General features: G+C 39.3%; 1 protein-coding gene across 1 annotated transcript in view; it reads left to right on the top strand.

The window, feature by feature from the left end:
* Positions 1-21,024, top strand: part of CCDC178 (coiled-coil domain containing 178) — a 244,510-nt gene that overhangs the window by 23,947 nt on the left and 199,539 nt on the right. Inside the window, exons 7-9 of the mRNA XM_038766705.1 lie at positions 1,674-1,894; positions 5,098-5,240; positions 5,710-5,863. Of these exons, the coding sequence (XP_038622633.1) occupies positions 1,674-1,894; positions 5,098-5,240; positions 5,710-5,863 (518 nt within the window). The remainder of the gene's footprint in view (positions 1-1,673; positions 1,895-5,097; positions 5,241-5,709; positions 5,864-21,024) is intronic.

Here is a 21,024-nt window from a genome sequence, read left to right as displayed (position 1 = left end):
AGCTGTAGGGAAAGGAGCAATCATTTTTAAATAACCTGTGCTCCTATATTTGAGTTTGGTGCCTCCAAAATGTATTCTGTTAATTGCATTTTTATTGATCTAAAGAATCTTGATTGATTGCTATTGTGCTTTCCTAAGATAATCTACTTCTCTGTTTTTATGAAAAACTAGAAACCTCAAGCAAGTTCTTTCAGTAGAGAAACTTCCAAAGTATAGAAACTTTCAAATTAGGCTCTATGCGTATTTTTCCTGAGCAATTACAGGCATGATGTTCTTAGGAATAGAGAGAAATATTACTTTAAACTCGGTCCCAAATTTTGCTGGTTTGAAAGTTTGTGATTTATTTTGGGAATTTATTTTTCTCTTGGGTTACACAAATATCTTTGCAAAATATATTTGTAAGTGTGAAGTAGGAATATACTTTGAAGTGATTTTAGCACTTTTTGAAGGTCAAGGATCAAACATATAATAAAATATGTATCAAACACCTTTAATTTAAACTGTCTAAAATGGAAGTCCTTATCTTCCCACCCAAACCCTGTCCTCCCCCTGACTTTTACATCACTGTAGACAGCACCACCATCCTTCCTATCTCACAAGCCTGTAACTTTAGCCATATCCTCCCCCCATCTCTCTCGTTCATCCCACATATTCAATTTGTCACCAAATCTTGTTGGTTCAACCCTCACAACATCCCTAAAATCCACCCTTTGCTCTCCGTCCAAACTGCTACCGTGATAATCCAAGCATTTATTGTATTGCACATTGATTATTACATTGGCCTTCTTGCTGAACTCCCTGCCTCCTGTCTCTCCACGATCTAGTCCAAACTTCATCTGCAGCCCAGATCATTTTTGTACAAAACCATTTAGTCCATGTTTTCCCACTCCCCAAGAACCTCCAGTGGTTGCCCATCTACCTCCAGGTTAAGCAGAAGCTCCTTGCTATCGGCTTAAGTACTTTGTCACCTTACCCCCTCCTCCTTACCTCGCTGCTTTCCTATTAAAACCCAGCCAACACACTTTCCTTCTCCAATGCCAATCTACTCCCTATACCTCGATCTCATCTGTCTAGCTGTCGACTAGCCTGGTTAACCTTCCTTCTTCATATCTGGCAGCCGATTACTCTCCCCACCTTCAAAATCTTAATAAAAGCATATCTTCAAGAGGCCTTTCCGGACCAATCCTTCATTTCCTCTTCTCCCAGTCCCTCTGCGATGCTCTTGAATTTGCACCCTTTATTCACCCCTCCCTCAGTCCCACAGCACATATGTACATATCTGTGATTCATTTATTTAGTTTACTCTGTCTGCCCCTCTAGACTATAAGCTTTCTGTGGACAGGGAGTGTGTCTCTCAACTCTGTTATAGTATACTCTCTCAAGTGCGTAGTGCAGTGATCTGCACACAGCAAGCCTTCAGTAAATATGATTAATTGAATCATTTGCATTTTATTGAGTGCTTATGTGCAGAATCCCGGACTAAGAACTTCCATTTATGTACATTTTGAGGTGCATTTTTCCTATGCCCTGAAACATAGTTGATGAACAAAGTTTAAATTCTGTATACTAAAGTAGTATTTGAAATTAATTGAATAGCAGAAGATTTCCTACCTGTAGTCTTTACTCTGACCTGCCCATTCCCTTTAAATATCTGCCCACTTTGTATTTGCCAGAGCATGAGGCTTGTGTGAAAGATGTTAGAGAACTCCACTGGCATTTGCATACTAAACTCCGTCGACTAGAAAAGCTTCGGAACCAAGTGGCAGAGGTAGAGGAAACTAATACCAAGATCCAGGAGGATATAAACTTCATGAAGAAACACAGCCCTCTGCTGGAAGAAAAGCTGCAGCTTGAATGTACAACTTTGGAGGAAGTAGAATTGGCCAAAAATAAGGTAAATAAGGTCAACAGCCATACGGTGCAAACGCGGTTTTGCGAAAATCTTGCAATGGAGTAGACTTCTTTTTGAAAATTGAATTGCCCTATTTTGAACAAAGAATAATTTCAGTGGTTCTGCAGGAACCATGAAAAGGTTGGGCTTCTTAAAAGCAAGAAACACTTTAGCTGCCTTATCCTGAAGTTAATAAAGTTTGATGTGGGGAAATAATGTAAGTATTATTGTGGTTGGATAATTTCTCAGAAATTATACTGGCCAAAATATGAAAAGTAAAAAGATAGCATCAATGAAGAGAAGTGCTGAAAAACTATTGCTGTTATCAGCTAGGGAAAACTAGTTTGGGAGAGTTCTTTAAATAGTAAATGCATCATGAACTCATAAAATAACTAATTTTTTAAACTCCTGAATACATTATTTTTTTCCATGTTATATGCAGTAGTGTGGAGGTCAAGCAATAATGTTTGTTTAGTGCTTACTGTGTGCGGAACACTATATTAAGAGCTTAGGAGAGTACAATATAGTGGAGTTGGTAGACAAGACTCCGCTCTTCAAGGAGTTTACAATTCATAGAGGAGATTATTGTGTGTTTTCCATTCTTTTTCTTTGTCTTGCCCATCCTATGACATCTTCATGTATTTCCAATTTCAGTTACTACTCTTGTGAATTTTAAAATTTAACTTTCTTAATTCCACTTACAAGAGTGGAAAAATCCCTTTAATAGAAGTTAGATTGGAGATTGTTTTAGGGCTAATCAGTTTTTTTTTCCTCTCCTCCTGGGCTTCTATAATCTTTGTTTTCTTTTTTTAAACATTTTAGCTCATTAGCCAAAACATTTCAAATAACTTTTAAAAATGACCGATTATTGAATTTTGTAGCGTGAGGGTTAGAACACTGGTCTTGTAAACAAACCAGGGGTCATGAATTTGAATCTCACTAGGGCCTAATTTTGCTCTCTTAATTGAAAACTTGCTGTCATCAGGCAATGTGTCTGTTTATAGTTGTGTTATAATCTCCCAAGTGCTTAGTACAGCACCCTGCACCTAATAAGTGTTCAAAAATACAATTGAATTTGAATAAATAAATGAATTCATGGAGGGTTCACATCCTTCAGGATAGGAAGACATTTTCTAGTCTTTTCTTGATTTATTTCCAAGGACAAGGGTTAAATTTCAGGTGACTGACTTGCTTATCAGTGTCACAAAGTTTTAAATCATATATATTAGGATGAAACTACAGTATTTCTGCAATTCTGAAATAATTCAGCATTCATCGACTGACTTCCACTTAATAGATACTTTGTTTTAGAGCAAAACATAATGCCCATAGTACTTTTGTACATATCTTGTAATTTATATTAATGTCTATCTTCCCCTGTAGATTGTAAGCTCATTATGGACAGGGAACGTGTCTACCAACTCTGTTGTTGTACTCTCCCAAGTGCTTAATACACTGCTATACACACATAAGCACTCAATAAGTTTGATTACCTCCTATCAAGGGGGCTTAGGCCAAAAAGTATGGTAAGACATAAATGTATGCGTATATTTGTATGTATATATATATATATATATATATATATATATATATGTATATATATATGTGTGTGTGTGTATATATGTGTGTGTGTGTATATATGTGTGTGTGTGTATATATATGTGTGTGTGTGTGTATATGTGTGTGTGTGTATATGTGTGTGTGTGTGTATATATATATGTGTGTGTGTATATATGTGTGTGTGTACATATATACATATATGAATATATATACATATATATATACATATATATGTGTATATATACAGATATATGAATAATGAAGGGGAAGGATGAAATATCCCCAGGAATAAACTCTCCTAACTGTGCCCATAGGTGGAGTAGGCTGTTTTACTGGGCATTGAAAGTCACTGAGCTACTTTAGAGATGTACAATACCTCTGCTTATAGGTGAGACAGGAAGGAGGTATTGGAAATCTCTAAAGTACCTCAGTGATTTTAATGCAAGTGTGCGCTGGGTGAAGTATAAATTAGTGGGTGCATCTTGTTTATCCTTATTCTGAAGGGGGCTCTAATGGCTTTAACTCCCCATGACTTCCAGCTCACCTTCTCAGTGGACAGCGGGCAGCTTGGCTGCTCCCCAAGCATTCTGAAAAGTGGGAGGGAGTCTGTGGTGCTGTTTCTAAAGGCAAAAGTGTCCACTTATGGCACTGAAGAGTATAGGTCATCCTTTGCTGAAGCCCCCTTCTCTATAGGGAGTATGGACAGGGGTCAGATCAGGTGAAAACTGGACTGTTTGCTATATTGCCTAAGTCCCTACCATTGCCTTTAAGGCACTCAATCGACTCTCTCCCCGTTACTTATCATCATTCTCCCACGACACACTCACATACTTCTCTCCTTTCAAGCCTCTCACTGTGCCTCATTTTTGTTTCTCTTATCCACGACCTTTTGGTCACCTCACTCCCTTTGGCCTGGATGTCCCTCCCGGTTCCCATCGGGTAGATCACTGCCATCTCCTTAATAATAAGAATAATAATCATGGTCCTTGTTAAATGCTTACTTTGTGCCACTCACTGTTCTAAGCACTGAGGCAGTTGCAAGTTAATCAGGTAGGACATGGTCTCCATCCCACATGAGGCTCACACTCTTATCCCCATTTTACAGATGCAGTAACTGAGGCCTAGAGAAGTTAAGTGATTTGCCCAAGGTCACACAGCAGACAAGTAGCAGAGTTGGGGTTAGAACCCAGGTCCTTCTGATTCCTAGGCTTTTGTTCAATCCTCGAGGCTACGCTACTTCAAGGCTCTTCTGATATCATATCTCCCTCAGGAGGACTTCCCTGATTAATCTTTCCTCTCCCCATTCTATTTTTCCTGCCTCCTATGGCTGCTTCAGCATTTCTGCATCCCTTAAACATCCAAGAACTCACTAGCTTCCCCATTACATATTTTTATACTCTGTACTTCCTCCTCCTGTAATTTTATTTTAGTTTCTGCCTCTCCTCATTATTGTAAGATTCTTGAGGGCAGGAATCGTGTCTACTAACTGTTGTACTCACCCAATCACTTAGTGTGCACACAGTAAAAATTTAAGAAATATCCGTGATTGATTAATGATTGCTTCTGCTACCCCTGCCTCAACTATCCCACAGTGGTTGGCATAGGCGTTAATTTTTTAACAAGTGCAGGTGTATGTTCTCTTTTAGGCGACAGAGTTATACACTGTTGTACATAAAATATATGAAGAAACTATAAAAAAATATCAGCAAACTACAGTGCAGGCTGAAATCGAAAGAGTAAATATGACTACTGAGCTTCAAAATGGCAGAGGGAAACTAGAGTACTATCAGTAAGTATCTTTGAAAAGGTAGAATTTTTGTTTACATCGAAGCATTTCCCACTGGATTAATGAGGGATAGCCGAGACAGATTAGAGAAGCTACTATTGTAACTTTGCCACTCCATGGGGATATTGGGAAAACTAATAGGCATTTTCTAATTTCAAGGCAGTAGAATTTCTTGAGATTCACAGAAGTGGGACAGGGTAAAATAGGTTGATGGAATAGACCTGAGCCAATGTGTATCCATCTACAGACCTAAAAAATGAGCAAATATTGTACCACTGTACAGTGGTAATAGGTCATCTATGTTTTCTTCATAGCTTCCACTCTGATTATGTAAGATGGGTCTTTTCAGTCTCAGTGAATGTATTTTATTTTCATATTTGGAAAACTTGCCCCTAGTTTCTGGGTTAAATGTGACAATGCTTGCCAAAGTTGTGGTGGGTGTGAATTTTCATTATTCCTGTGTTTTTGTTAGGACCCAGTTAGATTCCTTAAAATCTGACTGGGCTGACTACAGCAAAAGGATTACAGAAACTGTGCAGAAAATTCAATGGAGTGAAGATGAATTAAAGGAAGCAGAAAAAGGAAGAGGAAATGTACAGGAAAGAGAGACATCTTTACATAGTAAAGTGAGTCTATTTCACAAAACAAAATTCTTACATTGAGATGATAAAATCCTGAAAAATGTAACTTTTAAGTGTTGCTATACTTTTGAATGAAAATGAAAACCGGAACTGATTGATGCAATGACGTCTAAGGTCAATTAAATAAAGTGTAAATTACAAGCTTGGTAGGATTATCATTATTATAAACAGGTAGAGTTTAGTATTTTCTTTCCTTTGTAGTATGTTTAATTCCTGGTTTTGAGTTACTTAAAAAATCCATTAATTTTGTTGCCACTTATTTAAACGTTGAATCAATCAATCAATCGTATTTATTGAGCGCTTACTATGTGCAGAGCACTGTACTAAGCGCTTGGGAAGTACAAATTGGCATCACATAGAGACAGTCCCTACCCGATAGTGGGCTCACAGTCTAAAAGGGGGAGACAGAGAACAGAACCAAACATACCAACAAAATAAAATAAGTAGGATAGAAATGTACAAGTAAAATAAATAAATAAATAAACAGAGTAATAAATATGTACAACCATATATACATATATACAGGTGCTGTGGGGAGGGGAAGGCGGTAAGGCGGGGGGATGGAGAGGGGGACGAGGGGGAGAGGAAAGAAGGGGCTCAGTCTGGGAAGGCCTCCTGGAGGAGGTGAGCTCTCAGCAGGGCCTTGAAGGAAGGAAGAGAGCTAGCTTGGCGGATGGGCAGAGGGAGGGCATTCCAGGCCCGGGGGATGACGTGGGCCGGGGGTCGATGGCGGGACAGGCGAGAGCGAGGTACAGTGAGGAGATTAGCGGTGGAGGAGCGGAGGGTGCGGGCTGGGCAGTAGAAGGAGAGAAGGGAGGTGAGGTAGGAGGGGGCGAGGTGATGGAGAGCCTTGAAGCCCAGGGTGAGGAGTTTCTGCCTGATGCGCAGATTGATTGGTAGCCATTGGAGGTTTTTGAGGAGGGGAGTGATATGTCCAGAGCGTTTCTGGACAAAGATAATCCGGGCAGCAGCATGAAGTATGGATTGAAGTGGAGAGAGACACGAGGATGGGAGATCAGAGAGAAGGCTAGTGCAGTAGTCCAGACGGGATAGGATGAGAGCTTGAATTAGCAGGGTAGCGGTTTGGATGGAGAGGAAAGGGCGGATCTTGGCAATGTTGCGGAGCTGAGACCGGCAGGTTTTGGTGACGGCTTGGATGTGAGGGGTGAAGGAGAGAGCGGAGTCGAGGATGACACCAAGGTTGCGGGCTTGTGAGACGGGAAGGATGGTAGTGCCGTCAACAGAGATGGGAAAGTCAGGGAGAGGACAAGGTTTGGGAGGGAAGACAAGGAGCTCAGTCTTCGACATGTTGAGCTTTAAGTGGCGGGCGGACATCCAGATGGAGATGTCCTGAAGGCAGGAGGAGATGCGAGCCTGGAGGGAGGGGGAGAGAGCAGGGGCAGAGATGTAGATCTGGGTGTCATCAGCGTAGAGGTGATAGTTGAAGCCGTGGGAGCGAATGAGGTCACCAAGGGAGTGAGTGTAGATTGAGAACAGAAGGGGACCAAGCACTGAACCTTGGGGAACTCCCACAGTAAGAGGATGGGAGGGGGAGGAGGAGCCTGCAAAAGAGACTGAGAAAGAACGACCGGAGAGATAAGAGGAGAACCAGGAGAGGACGGAGTCTGTGAAGCCAAGGTCAGATAACGTGTTGAGGAGAAGGGGGTGGTCCACAGTGTCAAAGGCAGCTGAGAGGTCGAGGAGGATTAGGACAGAGTATGAGCCGTTGGATTTGGCAAGCAGGAGGTCATTGGTGACCTTTGAGAGCGCAGTTTCCGTGGAATGAAGGGGACGGAAGCCAGACTGGAGGGGGTCGAGGAGAGAGTTGTTGTTGAGGAATTCTAGGCAGCGTGTGTAGACAACTCGTTCAAGGAGTTTGGAAAGGAATGGTAGGAGGGATATGGGACGATAACTAGAAGGTGAGGTGGGGTCAAGAGAGGGTTTTTTTAGGATGGGAGAGACATGGGCATGTTTGAAGGCAGAGGGGAAGGAACCAGTGGAGAGTGAGCGGTTGAAGATGGAAGTTAAGGAGGGGAGAAGGGATGGAGCGAGAGATTGAAGGGCACATTTAGGTAGTCAAAATATTAATATTCATTCAATTTGAAGTTAGTCTGGACACTTTTAGCAAACAAGCCACATGATCCCCCATCTCCAGCTTCTGGAAGAAGGCAAAAAGTTTTGGGTTGCTCTTGTAACTCTCTGAGGCCATTTTACTGGGAGAAAATGGTAGCGAGATACCCAAATAGCCAGAAAATAATGAGCTGGAGTGGAAAGACTCTCAAAGACAGGAGAAATGCTTTAAATTCTCAAAGAAGAAATTGCAAACAATGTGGCAAAGCTACTGACAGTAGGGAGCCTGCGGCAGAAGACAGAATACCCTGGCTTGCTGCAGGTACAGTGTGGTGAGTCTCTTTTGGATCAGAGACTTCCAAAAATTGCACAGGGCAGCCAGGGCCAATCTTTACTTAGACACAATGCAAAGGGCAGCTGTACATTGTACATTGGTTGTAGAGGGCAAAATTGCAATCGTATGACATCGTCATAAGGGCTTGCGATTTATTTGAAGTGAGAAAATATAAGGTTATTTTTAAGGTTCCTGAATAAAAGCTCACTGTCGAGAGTGTCATCTTCAAACCCATAAGGCAGCTGTAGCATATATTTGGATCACTTGGATCAGTAAAATTACTGAACCATGGTGAAGATGTTGTAAGAGTTTAGAAATCCTATCTCCTAGGATGAAACTTTATGAAAAGATATTGAACAATGAAGATTTCAGTCATTCAATCAATTGTATTTTTTGAGCACTTATTGTGTGCAGAGCACTGTACTAAGATATTGGGATGGTGCAGTTAAGTAGTTTGTGGATGGGTTCCCTGCCCACAGTGAGCTTACAGTCTATGGGGTTTATGATTTGTCATTCATTCACTTGATCGTATTTATTGAGTGTTTACTGTGTGCAGAGCACTGTACTAAATGCACAATTTAGCATCTCTTCAGAAGCTGGAAAAATTCACGTAAGAGCAACCCAAAGTGGGTTACCGGAGGGAAGGTTAGGGATCTAGAAGAGAAAAGTTAGGGATGAACAGCCCAAATCATTAGGATGCCTAACAAAGGGAACCATTGTCATCTTTATTTCCCGAGCACTTTGTTGTCAGTGCTTAGAACAGTGCTTGGCACATAGTAAGCGCTTAACAAATACCATCATTATTATTGGAATATGGAATACGGAGCTGGGGGTTGCGGGGAGGCTTTGGTCTGACCTAGTGCTAATATTATTTTTTATTCTCATTCAGTTGCTCTTATAGTCAAATCCTCCTAATATAATAATAAACCATAATTTAGTGGGAAAGAGTTTCACTTGGTATAGCTTAATCACCACTTCCGTCAGGAATTTGTTTCCAGTGATCTCTTATAAAAGGAATTGTTAGGACTACTTCTGCTTTGACATCCAGTCATAAGGGCTTGCTATTTATTTGAAGTAAGGAAATATAAGGTTATTTTTAAGGTTCCTGAATGGATAATGGGTATTTTTTAATTATAAAAATTACTTAAGGGGCTGTAGTAGTTTGCAGTGCTTATAAAAGTGCGATGGAAATTTAAACGTTTTAAAGTCTTTCTGTATTTTCCTCTTATTATCAAAACCTTTAAGGCTACATTTTTCAAAAAGTGCATGTTAAGCACTCAATTAAAAGCAGTGATGTGCAACATTTTCATGCACAAAGAAATAGAATTATTTTTAGGACTGCAATTGAAACTCCTAGTTCCACTGAAAATAAAGGATTTGTGCTGCCTAATTGCACATGCAACCAAACAGATTTAAAAAAAAAATTCAGGGAGTTGGTGCCTCCAATTGTATACAGTCCTTTGTTCATTAACATATATCTCTTCTCTAATTTGGGCTGTCATTTGCACTATGTAAACAGCTTCTAACAGTTTCTTCTTTCCCTTCATTTCAACAAACAATAGCTTCTGTAGCCCAAAAGAAAATTAAGAGCTGGTGAAAGCTTATTTTTAATGATGCTCAGACCCATTTATTGGTTCAATAAAAAAAGAAAACGCTTTGTATACTCAGTTATTAGTAACTGTGTATCTTACCTACTATTTAGAAAGAGTCCACTAGTTATCTACCTCTGCTTTCCTCCTGTTTACAAGGTTAAAAAATGGGTTTTACTTTTCCTTATCTATGCAGTGAAAGCAAATGGTACTTGAGGGATCTAAGCAGATTTGGTAGTTTATTTCATTTCATACTTGAACAGTGAGGTTTTCTATAGCAGAGCTTTCTCTTGAAAGGTGAACAAAAAGTAAAATTACACGGATTAATAGATGGGGGATTATTGACATTACCTCCATTAAGCAACTTTTTATAATTTTGATTTTTTTATTTAGTCTTTTTGCCTTCTAATTTATCTTTGGGTACGTTAGTTTTTTCTTGAATTCACTTGATTTGAAATTGTTCAAAAGAATATATTTCACATCTGAATGGAATCAAACTGTACAATAATAAATGTGGCATTTGTTAAGCGCTTACTATGTGCCAGACACTATACCAAATGCTGGCGTGGAGTCAAGAAAATCGGGTTGGGCAGAATCCCTGTCGCATGTGGGGTTCACAGTCTCAATCCCCATTTTGCAGATAAGGTCACTGAGGCCCAGAGAAATGAAGTGATTTGCCCAAGGTCATACAGCAGACAAGTGGTGAACAAATATTCAGTATTCCATTGTATTCTTCTGTCCTTCTCCTTTCCTCACCCTTGGCTTGGCCGGGGTGCTGAAGAATGAGATCAGTAATGCTGATGGCAGCTAGGGAAAGTGGAGCTCCTTTAATAGCAGGGAATGTGTCTACTATATTTTTCTTTTGTACTCTCCCAAGTGCTTAGCACAGTGTTCTGCATACAGGAAGCTCTCAGTAAATATGATTGATTGGAGGCATCTGTGATGTATGTTGAGTACTAGAAAGGGCCTAGGAGGACATGGTGACTTTATGTTGGCTATTTTGCAAACAAATGAGAGGGTTCCTGAATGAGTTTAGGTGAGTGAGCCTTGAGGCAAGAAAGCATTAATGAGTAACATTAGGTGTAAGCTCTAAAATGGGGGGGAATCGGACCACAGGTCTGTTACACTCCCATTTTTGCAGTCTGCTTTAGTCCAGGCCTGAGTTCTTTCTAGGAAGCAGCACACCTTGGGGCCAAGGGAGGACACCCAGCCAACTATCTTGTAAAACGGGGATTAAGACTATGAGCCCCATTTGGGACAGGGACTGTGTCCAACCTGATTAGCTTGTGTCTACCCAGTGCTTAGAAAAGTACCTGGCACATAGTAAGGGCTTAACAAATACCATAAAAACCCCACAAAAAACAACAACACTAAAATCCCTGATTACTGCAGCTGAGCTCTGCAGAGAATCTGGAGTTACTGCCCTCCAATATTATCCCCCCTTTCCTTATTCATCCCTAGCTAGAGGGAAGAGAGAGTGTGCTTCTAGCGATGACTGAATCACATCTATTCAAATTCATTTGCTGAAAATATGTTAGTGATTTATAGCTCCCCTTGAGATATTAGTGAATGACCAAATTGAAATATTTGCTTACATGCCTCCTTTGTAATGGCAAAGGTGATGCTCATATGCACACTTCTAAAACAATTTCACCAATGAACAAACTAAAATTTGAACCAAACTCTTCAGATATTAAAGAATACAGCTCAACAGAAAGTAAGGGAAAATCATGGTCCAACAAAATCAGCTGGGAGATTGGAGAAAAATTGCTGTTCATGGTAAACATGGAAATTGCTCATTTACTCTCCCACAAGCAGGATGAGGGGATGGAATTTTGAAAATAGGAGATTCGAAACCAATGTAGGAAAACCTTTTTTAGTTACTGTGAGCAGGGGTCATCTAAGCCTATTCTGTTGCAGTGCACTTTCCCTAGCACATAGGACCAAACTCTGCACACAGTAAGTGCTCAATAAATGTAATTGAAGGAAGAATGACATTCTCCTATGCATCTCTTAGTAGAGCGGCTTTGGACCAACATATGGAAATCTTTGGAGTTTTTGGGTCATCCTAATGTGTTCCGGAGCAGCAGAGTATCACTTCACACTCACAGTCCAAGAACGACTGTCTAAAGCAGGGAAACAATTTAGAGACTCTTTTCTTCCCCCATGGAAATTTGTTACAATAGCATTTTGCTTGTATTAATGTATTCTATAAACCATGAGATTCTATCGATGAGTTCTTAGGAGAATTATGAAGAATTGGAGAAATATCTCCCCTTTTGCCTATATTTTCATAAATGGTATTCAGTTCACATATAGATGATGCCCCATTTTTTTAACCTTCTTTTCCTCTTTCCCATTAATTTTACTCAAACTAAAAGATCTGCATTAGGTGAACAGCCCATCCATGCAGAAGAGAAGTTATTACATCAGAATGACTGCATCTGAATCTAATGTAATTGAGACATACCTAGAAAATTATGTTGGGGCCGGGTGTGGAGATGAAGAGAATTGGGGGAGGTGGGGAAAGACTTGATTTGCAGCTACAGTTGGAGTCGGGAATAGGAGAGGATGAGAGTGACCAGTGCAGGAGGAAGAGGGGTAACAGGGATGGGAGAGAAAAACAGGAGAATAAGATAAAACCCATCCTCATCTTCAGAACCTCCAACAAGACTTTTCCAGTTAATTCCCCAAACCCATAAGTATTATCAACCCACCAGCCACGTTTAACACATATATTTATTTATACCTATCCTCCTCAACTCCTTTTTATGGTATTTGAAGATGGGAGATTGTAAACCAACGAAAGGAAACCTTTTTAAGTTACTACCTGCTAGGCAGTGTACTTTGCGCTGAGGTAGATACCTGTTGATGACGTTGGACACAGTCCCAGTCCCATGTGGGGCTCACACTCTTAATCCCCATTTTTAAAATGAGGTAACTGAGATGCAGAGAAGTAAAGTGACTTGCCCAAGGTCACACAGACAAGTGACAGAGCCGAGATGAGAACCCAGGTCCTCTGACACCCAAGCCCATGATCTTTCCAGTAGGCCACACTACTCATTGATTGTGATAATTCCACTATGCAAAACTTGATTTCAGTGTCTATAGTGTCTATTTCAAGAAGCAGTGTGGCTCAGTGGAAAGAGCCCGGGCTTTGGAGTCAGAGATCATGGGTTCAAATCCAGATCTGCCAATTGTCAGCTGTGTGACTTTGGGCAAGTCACTTAACTTCTCTGTGCCTCAGTGACCTCATCTGTAAAATGGGGATGAAGACTGTGAGCCCCCTGTGGGGCAACCTGATCACCTTGTGACCTCCCCAGTGCTTAGAACAGTGCTTTGCGCATAGTAAGCACTGAACAAATGCCATTATTATTATTATTATCTTGTGCATTCATTTATTTGTTCTGAGAACTCTATTTGTAAATTATTCTTATATCTATCTTATTAGAGTGAAAGCTCCTTGTAGATAGGATATGTGTAATTTTTCTGATGTACTTTCCCAGAAGTTTGGTAGAGCGCATTGCACCTAGTGTTTGATGAATCTCATTACTATCACTACTACAATGAAGCAATACTATTTCCTATCAGAGGACTCTCTAATCTCTGCTTCAGATTTTTTAATTATTTCAGTTCCTCACTCTCAGGCTGTTGAGTACTCTTTGGAATGAGAACCTGCTCTTCAAATTATCTTGTATTTCATTAGTACTTGAAAAAACATTAAAACCTGAGTGGAAGTTACACATATTGTTAGGGATAGGAATGAAAATCTACCTCAGAGGAAACTGTGTCTTCTGCTCATTGGTCTTGAATGACATCTAAGAAAGAATAATTCATTTTCCTTTCCATTGTATACTTTTCAATTAGTTATGGGAATTATATTTAAGCACTTACTACATGCCAAACACTCTACTAAGAGCTGTGATTCATTCAAACAGCTGTGATAAATTCAAACATAATCAGTCTAGTAACAGACTAAGGCACAACCTTATGTATTTGAATTTAACTTCTCTTTTAATTGCCTTTGTATCCTATGCTATTTTCAGTGAGTAACAGCTATTATTTTTAACCATCTTGTTTCTTTTTGAGTTTATTTATTTTCTTGGTCTCTTTTCATTCAACCTTGATTTCACTTGTGTAGAGTGCCCTAGTTTTAACAGACCTTTCCTTATCCTACACTGCGGTTTCACTTTTTATTGTTATTTAAACACTGAATTAAGTTTGTCAGGCTGTACCATTAGTGAGTAGGTTATAATTATAAAATAAACTTATGCTAAATAGGGCATATAAGTGTAACAAATATTTCTTTGTTATTTAGTATAACCAAGTCTTTCTTAGGCAATTTTTTTTTTTGCGTGGGAAGAACCTGTACATCTTTGGAAGCTATTTTTCCAGAGACTTGGAACAAAATGTTCTAGTGCCCTGAGGTGCAGATACAACCATTTCTTCCAGCTGCTCTCCTTTGAATGTAGATGAAAACACTTTGTGAGAAGACTGTTCCCTAGCTTTGTCATGGCATTCTATTGAAAACACATAGTAAAAGCAAATATTCTAACTGAACTTACTGTATACCACCATACATGTATACATTTACACTCAGTTGTTAGAATACTTGCTTTTTCAATATGTTTTCAATAGAATGCTATGACAGCAGTATATATGATTCATGGATATAAATCCATTCATGAATTCTGTATATGAAGACACTCCATGTACAGAATTGACATTTGAAGGCACAAGTGCTTATAATAATAATAATATTTGGTAAGCACAGTGCCAAGCACTGTTCTAAGTGCTAGGGTAGATACAAGGTAATCAGGTTGTCCCACGTGGGGCTCACAGTCTTAATCCCCATTTTACAGATGAGGTAATTGAAGCACAGAGAAGTTTAGTGGCTTGCCTAAGGTCACGCAGCAGACAGGTGGCAGAGTCACAATTAGAACCCAAGTCCTCCTACTCCCAAGTCTGTGAGCTTTTTACGAAGCTACTCTGCTTTTCAATGTGAAGAGCACTGTACTAAGTGCTTGGGAGAGTACAATACAGCAGAATTAGTGAATGTATTCCTTGCCTGTAACAAGCAAGGAGCTACTTGCCAGAAGCTAGCAGTGTATTGCCAACTCCCTGCAGCTTTTCATGAGATCCCTAAGGAACTCTCTTTCCTGATGTGTCCATTACATTAAGGAATACACATGAACAGTGATGGGTTGGCAAGGTTGAAGAGCTCCAGGACTGAGTGGACTGATTGCTTTACTTCCCTAATGATCGATATGAACCCACCCACACTAGCCAGATGTCACTGAGCAGTAAGATGACACCATCTTCTCCCAGACAAGAAAATCATTGATCTGAACACACCTTTCAGCAACAAGAAAAAGGTCCTGAGTGCAGAGAATTTGCCAAAACATGAAGAGATGGTATTTAGTCCGAGTGAGGAATCACCACGGATGTTAGGAGTATCAATCAGTCAGTGGTATGTATTCATCATCAATCGTATTTATTGAGCGCTTACTATGTGCAGAGCACTGTACTAAGCGCTTGAGCATCACTGTGCACAGAACACTGTACTAAGAACTTGGGAGAGTCCACTATAACAGAGTTAGTAGACACTTTCCCCGCCATCAGCAGTGGGCTTAGGCTTACAGTCTAGAAGAGCATGAAAATAGAGAAAGATTTGAGTTTGGCAGATGCCTAGATCTACCAGCTGGGAGATAAAATACTACATAGGTTTTCCTTCAAAATAGGGATGACTAAAGAAGTGTTACGGGATTGCAGAGTCTTGACTATAATAATGATCTTCAAAAAGATAATTTTTACCCTTTATTCATCCCTCCCTCAGCCCCCCAGGAAATGTATACATGTTCATGATTTATATTAATGTGTGTCTCTCCCCTTAGACTGTAAGCTCACTGTGGGCAGGGACTGTGTCTACCAACTCTGTCATATTGTACTCTTCCAAGTGCTTAGTACAGTGCTTTGTACACAGTAAGCACTCATTTAGTACAGTGCTTTGCACACAGTAAGCACTCAGTAAATACAATTGAATGAATGACTGCATAATACAGTGCTCTACACATAGCAAGCTCTTGTTAAACATGACTGAAGAAGAAAGCCAAAAATATCAAAGTATTATCTTGGCAACTCACATTTTATCTCTTGATCTTTTTGGGGAGGCTGTCAGAGTTCATCAGAAGATGAGTTAAAGACAAATACATTCATTGTTCGGCAGTATTCATTGAGAATCCCCTGGGTGCAGAACATATTAAAGCCTGATCTCAACTCCAGTTGAAAGACTGACCTGGAAAATAGAAATTCTGACCTGGCTGCTCTATTTGAGGGAAGATATCAACCTATGCCTCAAGGGAGTAAATCTCTAAATAACCTCCACTAGCCTGTAAACTCACTGTGGGCAGGGACCATGCCTATCAACTCTGTTGTATTTGGTCTCCTAAGCCCTTAGTACAGTGCTCTACACACAGTAAGCGCTCAATAATGGCTGATATTCGTACAGCATCGTATGTTTTTATAGGTGTGCATGGTGGCAAGGACCATAACAAAGAGACCTAGGATCTAATAATAAACCAACAAATGACCTTGAATTCTCAATTATTTTTAAGAAACTTGTGACCACAGGAGCCAGGTGTGTATTCAATAGTAAAATGATGTCCGGAGGCCAACTTCTACTAACAATTTTTTTTTTTCGATTTCTCCAGTCCAAGTTTTCGGATTGTAATTCCGATGATTTGTGGGACTTTTATGCTGCTGGTGAATCACTATTTTCAGTTATATGACTGCTTAGACCAATGACTGCCCAATGAGTATTCAAGAATGTGCTGTTGTGAATGTGTGCAACGTGTATATAAGATATCAAAAAATATCAAACCAAATTCTTACCCTCTAGGAGCACAGGTGTGGACTCTTCAAATGTGTCAGAATATGCTAATTATTCCACTACCTGGTCAAGGGACTGGATTATACATTTTTTTTTCCTGTTAGAATCTAGGTTCAGGCAAATATTGCAGGCAAGCACCTGACCATGAACTCTGACTTTTGAAAGTAATCCCTAATTCATTCATTCACTCATTCATTCAATCGTATTTATTGAGCGCTTACTGTGTGCAGAGCACTGTCCTAAGTGCTTGGGAAGTACAAGTCCCAATAAGCTTAGGCTGGCTATCAATTATGTCTAATGTAAAAGTGCCATTTTTAATTGTGTTATTGTTTGTGTAAGAAATGATTTTATCCATTATTAGAAACTCTAATGAAGATGTTTCCTTCTATAAATGGAATTATTTCCAAGTAATGAATATTTTTGCCTTCAGTGTGAGGATTTGTTGATGAGATTGTATTATTTGCAGGTCTTTGATAGCTAATTACATTTAATTAGAAGGTATATTTGGTATGCATAGAAAGTTGTGTTTCCATGCTTCATCTTTAATTTCCCAGAGGATAATTAAATGAGATCCTTGTTAAACATTTCAGTCTATAAATTAATGAAAGATGTTTTCAAAACTTCCAGTCTAAGAAGACCATGATTGATTAGTGCAGTATTTATTTAATTAGCAATTTCACTGCAATACTAAAATTAAAAATGTAATTATTAAAGCACATAAGTTAAGTGTTAAGCACTCAAAGATATTGATATAGATATCAGTCTTAAATAATAATGCAGTATATACATTATTCCCTTAATATGAAATTTTATGGAAAGTTTGGATTGTGAATATCACTTGACAGTTAATGCCCTGTCTGTTTATATTTTCCTAACTGCCTCACTTTTTTCTAAGATCTTATCAGAGTACCAGTTTCTAGATCTAACGATTAATCAATTGGAAACCTTAAATTATAGGCAATTTAGTCAAAAATAGGTTTGGGGACTTATGGCTTGGAAATTAAGTATTTTGAAATTGGGTCCTTGGCTTTTTGGGGATTAGCACTCACCCAACCTAACCAGGGGAGATCCCTGTGCACATTCTTTGCTCCCTCCCTGGACTGTAAATTCGTTGTGAGCAGGGAATGTGTCTGTTTATTGCTATATCGTATTCTCCCAAATGCTTAGTACAGTGACCTGAACACAGTGAGCACTCAATAAATACGATTGAATGAATTGCTTGTAGATGCTCCAGGAGCTTTGCCTGTTGCTATCACCCTCCCTTGACCTCCCTCTCTGCCCCTACTTCCCTCTGCCCCTACCTTTCTCTTCTCATCCCCCTTTCTCCTAATGTCTTCTCCCTTTCTCTTTTGCCATTTCCTTATCTCCCTCCCGACTTTCTGCCCTTTATCTTCTCTCTTTTCATGGCTCTTTGTACACCAACAGCCTTTTTTTTTTTTTATCCTTTTGACTCCTCTGAAAAAAATATGTTGCAGACCCCATTCTGAAAATTTTCAAAAATTTGTAATTAAACGTGCTCTGCAATTTATTCTCATTTTAAAATTCATTATTTTTTCCATTGTTCTAACCAGTATTTGAGATTAAAGGCAGTCAGGCCAATTCCAACTACTGAACTATCTCTACTCTTGGTACTGAGAATAGTTGGGCTCCAGAACTAAGTAGTTTGCTTTTTGGGGATTAGCACTCACCCAGCCTAACCAGGGGAGATCCCTGTGCACATTCTTTGCTCCCTCCCTGGATGTGGCCTTCTGGATAACTAAATAAAAAAAAAGGATCCTGTCTTGGAAGAGTCAAACGGTGAAGACATGGTTATAGCAGAGAGTTGGAATCATTAAGGCCTACTATAAACCAGGTTCTGATCTTTAAATCTCAAGTGTTTTTCAATTTTTTTTTATAATACATCAGGCCTATGTACTGTTCAGCAGTAAAGTGCTGTCCAGAGGAAATCTTCACTTAGGTAAGGTTCTTTTCAATTTTTCCAGTTCAGATTTGCAGGATACAATACTGGTGGGTGTGTGGGAATTTCATCTAATAATATGACCTCACCAGGAACTCAACCATATGACATTTTCCAGTAATAATAAAAATGATAAAAAAAAATCCAAGGAGGGAAATTCCCTTTTTAGAAACTGATTCCAGCACTTAAACCATGATACTGTCAGAGTGGACTTCCTTAATGCTAATTTCCAGGCTAAAGTGTAGTTTTTTCTCAATTTACTGACTGGTGAACAGCTGGCCACTGAGCCTCCTTTGGAGTCCTAGAAGCCTAGCATTAGTTCATTTGCCCACAGAATATTGGTCATATTGGCGAGCCCATTGTTGGGTAGGGATTATCTCTCTCTGATCCCGAATTGTACTTTCCAAGCGCTTAGTACAGTGCTCTGCACACAGTAAGCATGCAGTATATACGATTGAATGGAATGAATGATGATCTACTCCAGTCAGCTAAAGAGGATAATAATGTGAATACTTTTCCACTAGTTTGTGTAACAATATCAGAAAGGAGAGTAGTGCTATAAATATTTAGGGGTGCACTTCTCCTTTACGAAGTTCAATATTATGAGTTTTAGTACCGCTTAATCCACTATATATAGAGAGATTTTTCTAAATAAACTCAGAATCAAGGTGTTACCATAATTTGTCCTGGGAATCTTTCTCCCTCTTGTTTTGGCATCAGATAATATATCCCAACCAGCTCAATTATTGATGATAATGGGGAATTAGGATAACATGGATAATTGAGATCTACATATAATTAAACAAAAAAACACTTTTTCTAGCCAATAATTTAAATTTCCTCCCTTAATCAAACCAGAACTAACAACTACCGAAATTGGTTTGTCTGATCCCCTTCTCATTTTCCATGTACATTATCAAAAGACAGAGAGCAGGAGGGAACCAAATTAAGATGGATAATCAGCTTTGTGAATAATCAGAAGTTAGCTATATGATGAGAGCAGGTGCTGAGGGATCTATGAGTTGGAATAATTCTTCTGGACAGACCAATCAATGAAAAAGCCCTTTTGCTTGTGCAGTTAAAGTGAAATGTACAGTTACTTAAAATTAACATTTCCTTAGATTGAGTGCCCCATGTAGGACAGGGACTGTGTCTAGTCTGATTAATTTGTTTCTATCCCAGTGCTTAGAACAGTGCATACTATGGTATGTGCTTAACATGTACCTTAATAATAATGATAATAATAGGGACCAATTGTAAATTCATGTGATTAGTCCTGCGTATAGGTTGTGGGGATTTCAGCTGCCTCCTTAGATCTAAAGTTGTTGGTCCTAATCTGTGGATTTAATTGTGTGACACATCTGCCCCCTTAAAGTGGCTAAAAGCTTTGCTTTGTCAGAGAATTTAGGTAAAGAGGCCCCTTGGAATGGCTCCAGTTCCTCTCTCTATTCCCTTTAGTTGTGAGAGATGCCTGTGAGACATTTGTCATGCTAATTGCCAATTTGGTCTTTCTTCTTTGGCTTGTAAACTCCAGTTTGTGTTTGTTGATCGATTTAACTTGAAAGGAAAGCAACTGAATAAGTAGGGAAAAAATGATCCTGAACTAGGAGAGGAGAAGGAATGCATTCTCGTGTGTGTGTGTGTGTGTGTGTGTGTGTGTGTGTGTTTTCGTTCACATCCACCTGTTCCTGGATCCATTTGTAGATTTTTTTTTTTTTTCCTCACTCTCTGGATGTTCAGTGTCCTGCTAGAGCAATGCTATTCTCATTTAATAATTAAACTCAGTTTGGGTCACATACAGCTTCTCTTTCGTGACACATTCAATTTTTTTTTTAGAGAAATAGCTGCAGATAGTGTCAAATACCTATTTGGAAAGAACAATTGTAAATCTGAAAGTAAAAATACAATTAGGCGCTATAGCCCTGGTGCCAGTAATTCCTTATGGAAGGAAAAGTTGGAGGTGCTGGACAAACACATGAGTAGCACAGAAGCTCTGGAAAGAAGGTATCAAAGGAAGGTTAAGTGGAAACTAAAATAAAGTAAGGAATCACAAGAGACCAGTAATGAAGGGTGAAAGAACAGAAGTAGCTTAAATGGTGAAGCATGTAAAACAATAGGAAAAGAGAGGAAGATGAAATCAATATAAGTATTACCATTCATTCATTCAGTTGTATTTATTGAGCACTTACTGTGTGCAAAACACTGTACTAAGCACTTGGAAAGTACAATTCAGCAACAGAGACAATCCCTACCCAACAACGGGTACCAGAGGTGGGGGGCAGGAAGAGCCATGAGAAAGACTGTTAT

This window comes from Tachyglossus aculeatus, chromosome 25 (genome assembly GCF_015852505.1).
Source record: "Tachyglossus aculeatus isolate mTacAcu1 chromosome 25, mTacAcu1.pri, whole genome shotgun sequence".
Taxonomy (NCBI): domain Eukaryota; kingdom Metazoa; phylum Chordata; class Mammalia; order Monotremata; family Tachyglossidae; genus Tachyglossus; species Tachyglossus aculeatus.
Note: the sequence above shows the minus strand (reverse complement) of the source record. Positions and strands in the feature narration are given on the sequence as shown.